Source organism: Mobula hypostoma, chromosome 11, assembly GCF_963921235.1.
Source record: "Mobula hypostoma chromosome 11, sMobHyp1.1, whole genome shotgun sequence".
Lineage (NCBI taxonomy): Eukaryota > Metazoa > Chordata > Chondrichthyes > Myliobatiformes > Myliobatidae > Mobula > Mobula hypostoma.
Window position 1 is genome coordinate 26,933,944 of NC_086107.1, and position 17,831 is coordinate 26,951,774.

General features: G+C 40.2%; 1 protein-coding gene across 4 annotated transcripts in view; it reads right to left on the bottom strand.

Moving 5' to 3' along the window:
• lrp4 (low density lipoprotein receptor-related protein 4) overlaps positions 1-17,831 on the bottom strand; it is a 457,879-nt gene that overhangs the window by 139,125 nt on the left and 300,923 nt on the right. For all 4 annotated transcript variants that reach the window (XM_063061778.1, XM_063061777.1, XM_063061776.1 and 1 more), the window contains exons 4-5: positions 9,180-9,293; positions 8,729-8,845 (exon numbers count right to left, since the gene is read on the bottom strand). In XM_063061778.1, coding sequence (XP_062917848.1) covers positions 8,729-8,845; positions 9,180-9,293 — 231 coding nt within the window. The remainder of the gene's footprint in view (positions 1-8,728; positions 8,846-9,179; positions 9,294-17,831) is intronic.

The following is a 17,831-nucleotide window of genomic DNA, read 5'->3' on the forward strand; positions in this document are numbered from 1 at the left end:
GCCTCAGTTCCCCACCCTGTTTTACTCCCACAATGGCTGCTCGCACAATTGCCATTCTGCTTAAACCTAACGGCTTTTATTATTGGCCCTTGCCAAGTGCCTAATAGCCCAAATGATCCCAGGCTCCACAGAAAATCTCAACAGGTCCCGCTTGCTTTTAAATCTGGCGCCTACTCACCACAAGTGCACACTGTACTAACTCTAAGATAAATAGGAATGGGGCCACAGTGCAGAGAACTCTCAGCTTGTTTTTTGTTTCCTGCAGCAGAGCTTTTTAAGAACCTGAGTTCACCCTTCCCAGTGATTACCAACTCATTGTTATGTCACTGCGCGAGCTTCTTCCCGGTGATGGATTCGTCCATCAATGTCAACCAAGAAAGATCAATGGCTCACCAAGCTGCATCAGCAATAACAGAAGAACAAACTTGTATATGTTTTTCACTGTCTTGGAATATTTACTGCATTTTACAGCCAATAAATATTTCTTAAGTACAGTCACGGTTGGGAAACATGACACAAAGGGAACAGAAATACCAAGGCCATTCATTAAAAGCATGGATGAGGTTTTACCTCAGTGCCATTTTTCTGTACCAACCCCATATCTTGTAATTCCTGTTACACTTAAAAATGTATCAATCTCTGTTCTGAATATACTCAGCAACTGAGCTTCTAACATATCTCTCGACCAGAAAACTCCACCAAGGGTGAAGGAATCCACATCCTAAATGTCTGACCCCATTACCTGAGACCATGACTCTTGACTCTACGCATCGCAGCCAGGAAAAATATCATCCCAACATGTTCTCTGAAATTCCTTTTATAATTTTTTACATTTCAGTGTTTCAGGGTAATAACTGTTTCAGGAACAGGTATTACCCTTCAACCATCAGGTTCTTGAACCTGATAACTTCACTTACCTCAACCCCAAACTGATCCCACAACTAATGGACTCACTTTCAAGGAATCTATAACTCATGTTTTCAGTATTATTATTATTATTTTCTTTCTTGGTATTTGCACAGTTTATCTTCTTTTGCACATTAATTGCTTGCTATTGTTAGTGTATTGTTCTTCATTGATTCGATTGTATTTCTTTGTTCTACTGCAAATGCCTACAAGGAATGAATCCAGGGTAGTATATAAAAGCATATACATACTTTGATCATACATTTACTTTGAATACATCAGTGGAGTAATCCCTCATTCTTCTGAAGTCAAGAGTGCTGAGTCTGTCTGTATATTAGCTGAAGAATATTAGGAGCCTGGGAGGACCACAATTCTCTTTGAATAATGCAGAGCATTTTATGTCTTATGGGCGAGCAGATGGAAACTGGGATTATGGGTCAAGTCTCGGGTGTGGTATTTGAAGTGAAGAGATATGCGGGTTACCTCTAAATTGAGAGTGATGACTAAAGACAGCAAAAAACTGGATTTAGCACAAGTCTGTCTCCTTAAACCTATACAATGAATACTATTTGATGGTTTCATAGACTACAGAGGGGTATCTGTGAAGCCAATGGATTCTAAGCAGAATTTCATTGTCAATTTTACAGACACCATTAAAAAATTTTTTTTGGAAGGAACCTGAACTAAAACAAACTTTCTGTGCTTCTGAGGAAGCCAAGAATCAGCAGTGTTTATAATAACAAGAACTTCCATCCTCTATCAAAAGAACATTGCAATACACAAGAACCTGACTTGTTATCTCAAACATATTTTGAGTTGGTGTACTGTTCTAATGTTCCACACCCATCAGTACGCATCACTGAACACATCTGTTTACACTTACACCTGACATATTATTAGTACCTATTCATCTTCACAATTACATACCCGTTGAACCACATTGCATCAGGTAATACATGACAAATATCTGCCTTTTCAAATGACACAAAAAAATAATGGAAACATACTGAGAAAAACAATATTTTGGCAGAACTGTAATGTTGGGTCCTTGTGGGTTTGGAACATATAAAGCACAGAAACAATCCAGTTGGTCTAACCAGTCTATGCTGGCAATTACATTGCATTCAAATCTTCCCCCATTCCTCCTTCCTCTGACCCCCTTAGTAATACCCTTTGATCTCATCACCCTTTCCCCATCCTCTGGTTCAATGCAACTGCACTTTACAACTTAACCATGTACTGTGAAACTGAGTTCTAAGTGCTCGGAGTAACCTCACCACCTTGCCCGATACCTCAATGACAACCTCATTTCAACGGCTTTTAGTTTCACTCTAGCCGGTAGATGGAACTCTCTCTCTGCCCACACTTATCAAAAACTTTCAGAGTTTCATTGGCTCATGCTTCTTCCCCTTTTAATCCTACTTATCGCTTTTTTTACTCTTTGAGAGGTATAAATTTTCATTTCTGCTCTCATGCTTGAGAGTTTTTTTTGCATTCTCTCTGGTGTCTATAGGCTAAAATAATGACTAGTACTACGCATGGTACTTCAAGGGCAGTCTAAACAAAGCTTGATACGTCTGGCATATCTTCTCTACATTTCAATTCTATACCTCTGGAAATAAACAGTGTACGCTTTGCTTTTTTATGTCCTCATTGTTCTGATTTGTATATTTATATTCCTTTGCTTTTCTATTCCACTTAAATTCCAAACAAGACATGACTTTTATTTTTCTCAGCTAAACATAACCTAGACTGAAATTTGCCATATATTTTCCCATTCTAGTAGTCAAAGTGACATATGGCATAGAGATCAACCCTTCAGTCCACTGAATCTGTACTGACCATCGTGGGTCCAAAGCTCTGCATCTATTTTACATTTTCCCTGTATTCTCACGAGCTCCCCCCAATTCTACCACTGAACTCCACACTAGGAAGCATTTATGGTGGCCAGTTACCTGGCAGCCCGTTTCATTTTGGAATGTGGGAGGAAACCAGAGCACCTGGGAAGTATATGCAAACTCCACAGAAACAACACTGGAGGTCAAATTGAACCAGGGCTGCTGAAAACGTGAGACAACAGCTCTACCAGTTCTGCTGCCTATTGGCTTTTCTAACAAAGAAATCTTCGCATTCACTGAGAGGACGCACGAATTTCGAAAAGACAGCACATAGGCTGGTGCTAGGAGGTTGTGGTTCTACAAGCTCATAATTTTTCACCTACGTTTCCAACTGGTGTCATCTGAAATTTCAAAATTCAAAGCAGTGGATAGAACAGTGATATTTTTAAGCAAATACCAGTTTCCTCTTCTGCACAACGCACAACATAACTACCATGTATCTATGATATCTATCTCCTTACTAATTCAAATATTTCAATCAGCCTGGTCAAATAATAGTGGGAGGAGCAGACGGCAGCGTGATGCAGCGCGCGCAGCTCTCCGGTGAAGTGATATCGTATCTGTTAAATAGGGGCCGTGGACAATTCTGATTTGATGGAGACAGACGTGAAAGCACAGAGGAACATCTGGAGAAACTCCTGAAATGCCGGTTCACTGCCACTGCTACTGTGCGATCGAGAATCTCCAGCAGGAGGGCCCCAAAATCCCCGGCTTTGCCTGCTGCTGGCGACCGAGGACGAGGTTGAAGCGTTCAGATAGAGATGGTGCTCAGTACTCGGTGTCGGAGGGCTGATCAGAGCTCGAAGTTTTCGGACGACTCAGAGTCAGAATGTGGTCAGGCATGGCAGGGAGAGTTTTCTTCCTTCTCCTGTCTGCGTGAGATGTGGGACTTTCGAGAGACTTTGAACTTTTTAACTGTGCCATGGCCTGTTCTTCATCAAGTTATGGTATTGTTGCACTGTTGTAACTACACGTTTTAATTATGTGTTTTTCGTTATTTTTTCAGTCTTGGTCTGTCCTGTGTTTCTGTGATATCACACCGGAGGAATATTGTATCATTTCTCAATGCATGCATTACTAAATGACAATAAAAGAGGACTGCGTGTCCTCATAATCTAATCTAATCTAAATAGTAACTTTCTGAATTCTTCACTGAAAATAGCTGCAGTCTTCTTTTGAATTTTTTTCTTAATATGAAATTCCGTATCTTTTCCTACATCAGTGCTAGTATTGGTTTATTATTGTCATATGTATCAAAATACAGTGAAACCTTGTCCTACATACTGTTCATACAGGTCAATTCATTATACATTGAGGTACATCAAGGTAAAGCATTGGTGTAGAAGTGCAAAGACTACAAAGAAACTGTAGTGCAGGTAAACAATAAAGTGTAAGATCATTACGAGGTGGATTGTATTATCAATAGTACATCTTATTCTACCAGGCTGTTCAATATATGTAGACTGTGCAACAGTTTGTGGGAAATGTTGTGCTGATCCTTCATAAATATGGATAAAACATCCACCGTGCGTTGGGTTTGTGGTACTGCACTGTTTTTAGCAATGAACCTTCATTTCTTTTCTGCACATCTGCTACCTTTTCTTTGGCTTATTTTAGAATGTGCTAATAACTTGCACGTTGGTAAACTGTTCGACTTAACTGCTCTGTTTCACAGATGAGCTATTGGCTGTGGAAAGGAGTTGCCTTATGGTTTGATGGCATGGTTTCTCAGAAAACCAGCAGAACCATTACAGCATCAGACATCATTCAATTATGTTGGACCTTTGCCATTTCTAAGAGCCAAATGATTCTATTCCAAGAACTCTATTTATCCTTAAGATAACTAGTTTCTGATGTAGTAAGAGACTAAAATATGCTGTCTTACCTTTTAATGTTTTCAATACAGCCTCACAGATCATCTGTGAAAGCCATAAAAGAAATTGAGAACTTCCATTTGCAATGTTCATATTAACAAAAGGTGTTGTCCCTATAAATACTGTGGTTTCAGGATAAACAGAGTCGGTAAAATATGAAGTATTAATCTAGTTGTTGGGTTAAGATTCTAAATTGGAGAAAGTCCAAATTTGATGCTAACAGAAAAAGATCTGGCCATTGTGGACAGGGACAGGATGTTCTCTGGCAAAGGTGTACTTGGGTAAGTGGAAGGTTTTCAAAAGTGACATTTTTGGAAATACAGCATTTGTATGCTCCTGTCAGAATAAAAGGCAAAAATAACAGGTTTGGGAACCTTGGTTTTCAAGAGGTGTTTAGGCCCTGGTTATGAAAGAGATGGAGGTGGGTAGCAGGCTTAGGCAGGAAAGAGCAAATGGGGTACTTGAGGAGTATAACAAATTCAAGAGAACACTGAAGGAGGGAATCAGAAAGGCTAAATAACGGCATGAGGTTATTCCAACAGAGAATCCCAAGGGCCTCTTCAGATAGATTAAGAGCAAAAGGATAGAAGGGACAAAATTGGTCCATGGAAGATCAGAACTGTCATCTATACATAGAGCTAAAAGCAATGGGGGAGTTTTTAAATGGATATTTTGCATCCGTATTTACTTGGGAGATGGATACGCAGTCTACAGAAGTGAGGCAAAGCAGCAGTGAGGTCATGGACCATATACAGATTACAGAGGAGGAGACATTTACTGTTTTGAGGCAAATTAGGATGGCTAAATCACCTAAGGTGTTCCTTCAGACCCTGTGGCAGGCAAGTGCAGACATTGCAGGGGCTCTAGCAGAGATATTTAGCCATTAGCCATAGTTAAGTGCCATAGCTAATATTGTTCTGTTTTTTTTTAAGAAAGGCTCTCAGAATAAACCAGGAAATTATAGGCTGGTGAGCCTGACATCAGTAGTGGATGAAGTTATTAGAAAGTATTCTAAGGGACAACAGGGATAGACAGGGATTATTAGGAATAGTCAACATAGCTTTGTGCGTGGTAGGGCGTATCTAACCAATCTTACAAAGTTTTTTGAGAAAGTTACTGAGAAAGTTGAAGAAGGCAAGGCAGTGAATGTTGTCTACATAGACTTTAGTAAGGCCCTTGCCAAGGTTTTACATGTGAGTTTGGTCAAGAAGTTGCTTGCCATTTGAGATGAGTTAGTGTATTGGATTAGACATTGGCTTCGAGGGATAAGCCAGGGATAGGTAGTAGATGGTAGGGTCTCTGTCTGGAGTCTAGTGATGTGCCACAGGGATTGGTGCTGGGTACGTTGTTGTACGTCAATGATCCACAGGAAGATATGTTAAACTGGATCAGCAAATTTGCAGATGACACCAAGGTTGGGGTGTACTGGACTGCAAGGAAGATTATCAGAGCTTGCAGTTGGATCTGGGAAAATGGGCTGAAAAATGGCAGGTAGAATTTAATGCAAACAAGGGTGAGCTTTTGCACTTTGGGAGCACTGAAATGGTGAGCCGTACGGCACTGATGAATGTGATAGAACAGAGGAGTCTAGGAATATAGATCCATAATTCCTGAAAGTGGCATCACGGGTAGATAGGGACATAAAGATATCTTTAGGCACATTGGCTTTCATTAATCAAATATTGCATACAGGAATTGGGATGTTATATTGAAGTCATACAATACGTTCGTGAGGTCTAATCGGGAGTGTCACATGCAGTTCTGGTCACCTACCTACAGGAAAGATGTCAATAAGATTGAAAGATTGCAGAGAAAATTTACAAGGATGTTGCCAGGACTTGTGGACTTGAGTTAGAGGGGAAGTTTGAACAAGCTAAGACTTCATTCCCTGGTACATAGGAGAATGAGGGGAGATTTGACAGCGGTATATAAGATAATGAGCTGTACAGATAGGGTAAATGCAAGCAGGCTTTTTCCACTGAGGTTGGGTGAGACAAGAACTAGAGATCATGCATTGCGGGAGAAAGGTTAAACATTTAAGAAGAACGTGAGGGGAAATTTTTTCACTCAGAAGGTGGTGAAAGTGTGGAATGAGCTGCCAGCTGAAGCAGTGGATGCAGGTTCAAGTTCAGCAGTTGAGAGAAATTTGTTTAGGTACATTAATGGGTAGGGTATTGAGGGCCTCGGTTCAGGTGCAGATTGGTGGGACTTGGCTAAATAATAGTTCAGCACAGACTAGATGGACCCAAGGGACTGTTTCTGTGCTGTAGTGTTCTATGACTCTTTGTTGATCTGTGAGCAGGTAACGAACCGTTCTTTTTCAGAGTAGTGAGATTAAAAATTTCACTGAAGGAGAAATTGTGCACGGTTCAAAGCAGTTGAAGTCATTGGGAGAGCTTTTGCCAAAAAGATATAGAGCAAATCAAAATACCACAAAAAGTACCTGGTATTGAATTACCTGATGGATAATTGTGCTGAAATGGGTGGAAGGTGCTCCACTCTGGTCTTACTATACAGTTCTGTTTTTATGGAGTCAAACAAGGGAATTTCTAGACTTCATAGTTTACATTCAAAGACATCCACCAGAAAGTAAGACAATGACACCTGCATTAATAATGTCTGATTTATCTGTGGATTAAGGATAAATTCAGAAATCCAATGAATACTTTTGGGTTTTAGTTGATACAATGCATAAAGAGTATAGAATTTAATATTACTTCCTGAATAGGAGTAGCCCTACAAATGACGAAGTTCTATTTTCATTGAGCTACTCTCAAGATAAAGGAATCTGTCTCAAGTGCTCAAGAAGACAGGTTATAAGATATGCCACATACAGTTCTTCGAGACCACGAGATTAGGCCAATGAACACTGCTGTCTCAAAAATTATATGATCACTATCATAAATTGTGCGGTAAAAATGACAATTTTTCCTGACCGTACAGACTGGATTTAAATAAAAATCAATTCATCTTTGCATGCTATTTGCAAATGCTTTCTCCTGTGCTGGTTTAGCAATGACTTCTTCAGTCAATACAAATCAGATTTTCTGCTGCATATTTTATGTGCAATGAGGACACCATTCTCAGCAGTTGTATGATTGCTCATTATCTGTAGAAGGGTGCCTTTATCTGTTAAGATCAAAGAACTGCTTCAGTGAACTGAAAGCTGAAGAGCCAGTGGGTTTAGCTTTTAATCCTTTGAAGTCCTCATTAGCCTGAGCCACTTAGAGTTACAAGCATCTGATCCAGTTTGTTCCCTTCTGTTTGCAGCAGAAATTTGGCATTTTATGATTTCCTTTTTTTTTAATCCAACCACCATTTTTTTTTACCAAATGCAGTTAGTTTTAGTGATCTTAATGTAATGCAAAAGCTTCCTTAAACAGAACGAGATAACAATAAGCAGAGTGAACAATCCATTTGTGTTTCTACATCCCATCCAGAACATGAGCCAACATCATAAATGAGAAAGAATGAGAATTATTTTTCACATTAGAACTGAGCTTCCTCTGTGCGGGAGTTTGAACAAGCAACATTGTTTTTAAAATCAGTGCTATAATATTCACCAGATACATCACGGTATCCTTCTGAACGATGGATTGTTTTATGATCTTTTCATTAACATTTCCAATATTTATACTTCTCTAAGAAGATATCCTGACTGTTTTCCCACCCACGTCTGAAGGCTCTGCTCACTTTGTAGATCGGTTTCTCATATTCATAAATTCCAAATGGGGAGTCATTTATATTTTCATTTGGGAATAATGATGTCAAATTTGTTGCCAAAAGACTGTTTACTCTAAAATATTTAATCAAACAATGAACAATTATATATGAGATAAGATGGACGGAAATAATGTTTCAATGGACATTATGATCATTCAACTGAAACATAAGGTAATTGAAAGTAATTTAATATAGGACTATGGTTGTGTGACCTTTTGCTGTTTCACTAACTATTATGGTTAACAAAATCAAGGCAAATATATGCTGATTTGGAAGAATGTATTTCAGCTGCTGGTAATCATAATTTATTCCCAAGTTAGTACTTACGACAGCCATCTTCATCAGAGCCATCTTTGCAATCTGTGTCACCGTCGCAATACCAGTGCTCTGCGATGCAGCTGCCATCATTGCAGCGGAACTCTTTGTCAGAGCATTTTCTCATGTCTGCAGTGGGGAAACAAAAGATGGCATGAAGTGGATCACCTTCACCTCAGGTTCAGAACAATGTTGGTCCTCACTTTAAAACATTCCCAACTTCTTTTTTAGCCATGGACCATTACCATTAAGCAAGGGGTCCGTGGAACCCGGGTTGGGAACCCCTGCTTTTAGATATTTATGGCTTGCATAATATTGGATAAAATTTCTGGGAAATATGCCGCAGGTATATATAACTAATTTGACAATGGCTCAACAACTTTCTGATTGTGAATTAAAGTAAGATTGTTGATAATTAGTGTCTTCTCAGCAACTGGCAGGAACTTTATGAAGTAAGACTCACCACACTGTTCATCACTGTTATCCCCACAGTCATTGTCACCATCGCAATGCCACAGACTCCGGATACAATAACCATTCTGGCAGTGAAACTCATCTTCTTCACACTCACGAGGTGCTGAAATGCAACATAATAGAGAAATTAAGTGATCTTGATGATTTTGTTTTGCAGTTGAAGAAAATTAATCATTTCCAGCATATATCTGTATTTCAGTCTGTTCTTATGATGGTGGAGTCTCAGTTCTTCCTTAAAAATATTTCTCTACATTCTTCTACTTTAGACAAGTTACCACATTTTTACTGCACATTTCGCATTAACTTTTTGCCCCAATATATATTTAAATCAGGTTTTACTTTAATAAAGTGATTTTTTTCTAATTATGCAACCAAATTCTCATAAAACACTTGAAAGCCTGTTAATTTTTTTTCACTCTCGTTGATTGAGGTTTCTTGTGCATTATAAACTTTAAGCAATTAAATAATTGCAGATGTTATAATTTCTGTTATTTAGTCATATTTTAAGAATTTAGTCGACCTGAGAAAAAGCCAGAGCTTACTCGTACTAGGCTAATTCAGAGTTTTCTGTATACACTTAAACTGGTGGGGCTTTCCTTTGCATGCTCCAATTACATTCTCCAGTGGCTTTTTACTTGAAGACCTCTACCTCTCTGACAACGATGTTCTGGAGTGATACATCCAGCTAGTTGTGATTCAAAGCTGAGTTTGAGTATGTGCAAGAACATTAAAATTCCCAGGTGATGCAAAATACTTCCCAATTAATATAAAAATGAAATATTTTCTTTTGATTTTTATCACTTTCTGCCAAAAGCCTCTTCGAACCTGTTTGAATAATACTTTGAGCATGAATTTCAAAATCTTTATAATTAAAGTGATAAAACTCTGCATATCTCCAGGTGAAAGAACAGTAATTAATTGTTCACTTTAGAAATTAAGTTGAACATATGCAATTCCATTTGGCAGTATAACTTCCGTAATGATTTATTATATTATCACCTAGTTAAGAAAGACATACAAAGTTACCCAAGGCATAGAGGGCCACAGAATAAATACTAGTAAACAGGGTTAGTATACATTGTGTGTGGTGGTTGGCATGGATGGTGTGGGCCGAAAGGCCTGCTTTTGAGCTGTATGACTCTGTTACGCTCACTCCATTAATCAACAGAGATGCATCAGTCACAGAAACAGACAATAAATACCAATGAAGTACAGAGATTCCTGAGGAAGTCACAAACCAGTACATGGTAACCGATGATTATGATGGTATACTGCTTATGTTACAGGTCTAGTAATCCAGAGACCTGAACTGATGATCTGGAGACAAGTTCAAATCCCACCATGACAGCTGAGGAATTTAAACACAGTCAGTTACGTAAATCGGAAACAGAATTCTTGCATCAGTAAAGCTGACCATCATAAATCATCACAAAACCCCATCTGTTTCACCAATGTTCTTTAATAGTTGCAGACCTACAACAATGCAGTAAATTCCTAACCAGCCTGTGAAATAGCCAAGCAAGCCTGTCTTTTTGAAGTTATTAGGCTGGCTTTTCAGAAATAACACATTTTGTGTACGAATAAAAAAAGTTTCCAAACTTGTGATGCTGAAACTCTGCTCTGCCCCTCCTCCCACTGTTGACAGACATGAAGAATGCCCCTGCAGCCAAACTTCACAAGCTCTGCTTGTGCCAAACCTCAGCTACACCTTCCATAGTTCTACCACAGCTCAGATTTCACCTCTAGCAAAACAGGATCAAAGGAGTTTTCCTACTGTTAAGCTGCAGCAGTCATGTCAAAATCCAGGCCTACCACCTCATTTATGTCAAATATGAGGATCAATCGCCAGTGATACATAAAGCCAGCAACATGCAGGGCTGCCCACACCAAGTATAGCTAAATATAATCACACTTCCCAGAACTGTTAAATCCACCTGCATACTCTCTGAGCAACAAAGCCACAAGATCATTCATGGGACCATTGTCAAAGACAAACTGACAGCCAACTATTTTAGCGGCTTGACTATGTTCAGAGTTTGTGGAGATTTGTTATGTCACAGACTACTGCAGATTTCTATAAGGAACAGAGGCTCCAATGCACAGGGTTGCAAGAGGCTGGAAAGACTATAGACTCAGCCAGTTCAATCACAGGCACAATCTTCCTGAACATCACGGGCATCTTTAAGAAGTGTTAAGGACCCTCACATTCCCCCTTCTCATTAAAACCATCAGAGAGGACCACCAAAAAAAGCCATGGGAAAGCAGTGGGAAGAGACGTCATTACCCATAATTTACTGGCTGTATATGGACAGAATGCCATATAATGGGATCCTCCACAGATTAACGTCATAATAGATGAGGAGGAGGAGGGAAGTTCACCTCAAACTGATGCATTGTGCAAACAATTTTGCTTTCTATTTTTAGTTCTACTTTTAGGATAAGAAAACTAAACATAACATTTTAAAATACAATTATTCACAATTTTCACCAGATAACATACAGAGGTCTTCCCATCAGCACTTGAAGAATCAGTAAAGTGAGAATTTGACAGTTTCAGTCACTGAACGTCGTACGATATTATGCAATGTGCTGAGAAGTGAATCTTCAAGAAAGGAGAGATACATCAGAATCAGGTTTAGTATCACTTGGATATGTCATTAATTTGTTCTTTTGTAGCAGCAGTACATTAATGCATAATAAAAATAACTATAAATTACAATAAGAAATATATTATAAAAATTAAATAGCTACTGCAAAAAGAGCAACAAAAAGGTAAAAATAGTGAGGTTGTGTACATGGTTTATTTGACTCTGATGGCAAGAGGGTAAGCTGTTCCTAAAACATTCAGTGTTGTGCCTTCATGCTCCTGTACCACCTCCTCGATGAGCAATGAGAAGGGAGCATGGGGGGGTGGGGTGGTGGTCCTTAATGATGGATACCACCTTTTTGAAGCATTGCCTTTTGAAGAGATCCTTGAAGTTGGGGAGGCAAGTGCCTATGATGGAGTTGGCCGAGTTTACAACTTTCTGCAGCTTTCCTCCAATCACCTGAAAATAATGCCCCTTTGTATTAGCCATTTCCTCTTTGGGAAAAAGGTCTCTGGCTGTCTACTCAATCTATGCCCTTTATGATCTTGTATTACGATAAGAGGCATAGATCTTCCCTCTTATCAACATCTATTAATCTTATTCATAATAAATTCCATTTTCATGTGAACAATGAAAATATATCATTGCTTTCATTGAATCCCCTCCTCTGTATTGTTACAGGAGTATCAAATTAGAACGAAACATTTATTAAGATGGTTTCTGCTATAAACATTTGGATAGAATTATGTGACAAAATAAGGAATGAATTTTAATCTGTCTGTTCTGCTCTAAGTAGCTCTATACATTTCGCATTTTGACTCTCATCGTGTTGGCCTTAAGAGGTTGATTACACTATTAGCTTAAAGTAAATACAGTAAATGCGTATTTTTCTTCAGCCAAAGATAGGCATGTTATATGTTGTACAGCATAGCAATATTCAACTTTATTTTTATCTTTACTTCTGACTTGAAATCACTTAGAAAATAAAAAAAAAAGGCTGCGCTGTCTTGGACTGGGAAAGCAGTTTCTCCCAAGTGTGCTAGGTTCTGCTTTGATCTAAACCCCCTGTGGCATCATTTGCACAGGACCAACTGACTCTATTACTAAAAACCATTTCCTCCCTCTTGACATTTTTGCAATGCATCACAAGAAGAAAATCAGACTTATTTACACTACAGCGTGCAGCTGGAATATTACACACCACTCTGCACATCAGCATGCAGATGCACTTAACATAATGCCTTCTGATGCTCCACTCTCTTTTACACAATAGGTCGCAAATTATTTATGAATTAGCTCCTCAAAGAGCACATAATTTTTTTTACTGCTTCACTGTAGTACAGTGCAAGTTTCCCTTCCTCTTGTTCAGTATATTGTTCGTAAATGGATGGAGAATGTCCAAATTAAAATCCATTGAGTTGCAGTATAATTTTGATGAATAATATTCAAAAGCTTTTATTCAAAAATTGGCATCGTTAGCACTACCTTTACACATATCATAGAATTATTAGAGAGGGAAGCCACCATTAGGTCCTTCGAGTCAACACGTCCTGTCATTCCTATTCCCCGATGCATTTCCCACAGCCCTGCAAATTAGTTTCTGTCGGGAGTACCCATCCAATTCCCTTTTGAAGGTGCTGATTGATTGCATTTCCCCTGCCCCTCCAGGTGGTTAATTCCTGAACCTAAACGTGCTCTGAGTAGAAAAAAGCTTTTCCTCACATCCCCCTTGTATCTTTTGATCAAAACTTTCAAATCTATGCCCGCCGGTCCAGGAGCCTTCAGCTCACAGAAGCATATCGCCTCTCTCTTTATCCATCTAAGTCAGGCAGAGCAGAATTAATGATCACTTGTGAACTGAACTGCCTGGTATTATTCATATAGCTTTCTTTGGATGGGAGGGGGGAGAGTGTTGTTGGGAGTTCTTAAATAACTGTTGTAATTCTCAGCAATATGCGTCAGGGAGTTTCAATTACCTACAAGAACACAGACACACAAATCTTACTGGTTCTCCCCACACCATCAGATTCAGGGACAATTATTATCCTTCACCCATCAGGCCTCTGAACCAGAATGGATAACTTCACTTAATCAACACGGAACTGATTCCACACTTTCAAGTACTCTACAACTCATGTTCTCACTATTATTTATGTATTTATTAATATTACCTTTTTTGGTATTTTTTTTACAAATTGCCTTCTTTTTCATGTTGGTTGTTAGTCAGACTTCGTGTGTACCTTTTCCACTGATTCTATTATAGGTCTTTGTTCTAGCGTGAATGCCAGCAAGAAAAAGAATCTCAGGGCAGTATATGGTGACATATATGAACTTTGATAATAAACTTACTTTGAACTTTGATTCTCCTTCTGCATTCCACTGCTATACACAGTGTGGTGCAGCTGAAATGCCCCAACAATCACCAGATCTGGTGCAGGTTTCATGACACATTCATTTACAGCAGATGCAATAAAGAAAGATTAAAATTGCACCTTGCTTAAGGATTTTTAATAATTTGATGATATTCACATGATAATATTTTGTTCAAAGATTCGGCACTGTAATACTCTGTTCTGGACCAACAAGGTGGTATCGCCCAATTTCACCCACATGAACAATTCACCTGCTAACCCGCAAGTCTTTCTGGGATGTGACAGGAAACATGTGATCACAGGGAGGATGTACAAACTCTTGACAGACTGCGGAGAACTTGAACCAGAGTCACTGGCACTGTAATAACATTACACTACCATGCCTCCCTAATTTTTTACTTCCTTAAAATAAAAATTATATTTTTAATTTTAATTAGCTTTTAATACTAAATGGTTAACTTTAAAGGAAAGCAGGGCTTTCATAACCATCAAAGCCACTTGCTGAACTTAATGGCCAGGATTTGTCGGTATGAGATGCTAGCATGGATAGAAGGTTCACTGACTGGCAAAAGGCAAAGAGTGGAAGTAAAGCAACACACACAAAATGCTGGTGGAACACAGCAGGCCAGGCAGCATCTATAGGAAGAGGTATAGTTGAGCTTTCAGGCCGAGACCCTTCGTCAGGACTAACTGAAAGAGACAGTAAGAGACTGCCACCCCACCAGCCACCGGGTCCAACATATAATTCTCCGTAACCTCCACCACCTCCAACAGGATCCCACCACCAAGCACATATTTCCCTCCCCCGGGCTTTCTGCTTTCCGCAGGGATCACTCCCTATGCAGTTGAACGGAGCACGACTGCGCAAGCGCGTGTGAGTCAGACTGTGAGGCAGCGGCAGTGTTTAAAAGCAAGAAGATTAACAGAGCGGGCGATGGAGTAGAGGAAAACAGAGTAGGAAGGCTTTGGCTCCTGAGGCTTCGGTGAGCAGCTTCATTCCAAGTGAGGTAAGGCCGGGTAAGTTCCTTTAATAAATCTAATTACCTTAAGAGTAGATAATGGAGGTAGCAGTTAGGGCAGTTGAGTGCTCCGTTTGCAGTATGTGGGAGGTCAGGGCGAGCACAATCCTCCCCGATAACTACACCTGTAAAAGGTGCATACAGCTGCAGCTCCTGACAAACCGAGTTAGGGAACTGGAGCTGGAGCTGGATGAACTTCGGATCATTTGGGAGGCAGAGGCAGAAATAAACAGGAGTTACAGGGAGATAATCAGCCCTAAGAGTCAGCAGACAGGTAGCTGGGTGACTGTCAGGAGAGGGAAGAGGAATAGATAGAATGAGCAGAGCACCCCTGTGGCTGTTCCCACCAATAATAAGTACATGGTTTTGGATACTGTTGATGGGGACGACCTACCGGGGACAAGTTGCAGTGGTTGCCTCACCTGGAAGGACTGTCTGGGGCCCTGAATGGTGGTGAGGGAGGAAGTGTAAGGGCATGTATAGCACTTGTTCCGCTTACAAGGATAAGTGCCAGGAGGGAGATCGGTGGGAAGGGATGGGAGGATGAATGGACAAGGGAGTCGTGTATAACCATATAACTATATAACCATATCACAATTACAGCACGGAAACAGGCCATCTCAGCCCTTCTAGTCCGTGCCAAACTCTTACTCTCTCCTAGTCCCACCGACTTAACTTTCCAGCTCTTAGCTCCATCCCTCCCCCTCCTGTCTTCTCCTATCATTTCAGATCTACCGTCCCCCTCTCACTTTCTTATCTCTTACTATCTCTTCTTTCAGTTAGTCCTGACGAAGGGTCTCAGCCCAAAACGTCCACTGTACGTCTTCCTATAGATGCTGCCTGACCTGCTGCGTTCCATCAGCATTTTGTGTGTGTTGCTTGAACTTCCAGCACCTGCAGATTTCCTCGTGTTTGAGTGGAAATAAAGGTTGGCTTTTCTGGTTGGCTGCTAGTGGCCTGCAGGGGTCAATGTTGGGACTGCTTCCTTTCACGTTATACATCAATGACTTGGTTGGCGGAATTAATACCCTTTTTGGCCAAGTTTGCGGACAATAGGAAGATAGGTGGAGGGGCAAGTAATGTTGAGGAAGCAGGAAGTCTGCAGAAGGACTTAGAAAGATTGGGAGAATGGACAAAAAAGATGGAATACAGTGTAGACAGATGTATGGTCATGCACTTTGATAGAAGGAATAAAGGTGTGGACTATTTTCTAAATGAGGAGAAAATTCAGAACACACATAAAAGTTGCTGGTGAACACAGCAGGCCAGGCAGCATCTCTAGGAAGAGGTACAGTCGACGTTTCGGGCTGAGACCTTTCGTCAGGACTAACTGAAAGAAAATTCAGAATTCAGGATTCCCAAAGGGTTAACTTGCAAGCTGAGTTGATGGTAAGGAAAGCAATTGCAATGTTAGCGTTCATTTTGAGAGGACTAGAATATAAGAGGAAGTATATGATGCTGAGGCTTTATAAGGCACTGGCCAGAATGCACTTGAGGTATTGTGAGCAGCTGTGGGCCCCTTATTTAAAAGATGTGCTGGCATTGGTGAGAGTCCAGAGGAGGTCCACTAGAATGATTCCAGGACTGAAAGGGTTATGAGGATCGTTTGATGGCTCTGGGCCTAGACTTGCTGGAGTTCAGAATAATGAGGGTGATCTCATTGAAACCTATCGAATACAGTGGATTCCGGTTAATTGGGTGATTGGTTAATCAGGGCAGCTCCTTAGTAAGCATAGAAACATAGAAAACCTACAGCACAATACAGGCCCCTTCGGCCCACAAAGCTGTGCCAAACATGTCCTTACCTTAGAACTACCTAGGCTTACCCATAGCCCTCAATTTTTCTAAGCTCCATGTATCCATCCAGGAGTCTCTTAAAAGACCCTATCGTTTCCGCCTCCACCACCACCGCCGGCAGCCCATTCCACGTGCTCACCACCCTCTGTGTAAAAACTTACTCCTGACGTCTCCTCTGTACCTATTTCCAAGCACCTTAAAACTATGCCCTCTCGCGCTAGCCATTTCAGCCCTGGGGAAAAGCCTCTGACTATCAATGCCTGTCATCATCTTATACACCTTTATCAGGTCACCTCTCATCCTCCGTTGCTCCAAGGAGAAAAGGCCAAGTTTACTCAACCTATTCTCATAAAGCATGCTCCCCAATCCAGGCAACATACTTGTAAATCACCTTTGCACCCTTTCTATGGTTTCCACAACTTTTTAAAAAAACCTAATTGAGAAAATAGCCAGGATTCCCTTTGTTTATTTGGGATACTACGTGCTTAATCGGGGCAGGAGACTATTCCTGATCTGCTTCGAACTAGCATCAGTGCATGCACTTTAGTGGCGACACAGTGCTTCAAGTGAACAGTTTTTAAAATTATCTCAGTTGTATGTGCTTGTGTTCAAAAAGCAGCTTTTTTTTTGTCACTGATAGCTGGCAAGAAAGCAGCAGAAGACAACTCAGAATTGCTTTGCTCTTTGCGGTTTCAAGTACTCAGGCTTGTTGGTGCCAACACAGCCGGGTGTGAAAATGAGACGATTTCACTACATCAACAAATCAGAGACTATGAAGAATTTGAAGGTATCAAGAATCATCTTGAATTTTTCATTCCGTTTACAATGAAAATGAAGATTTAGAAGGAGCAATCATCAACAGCAT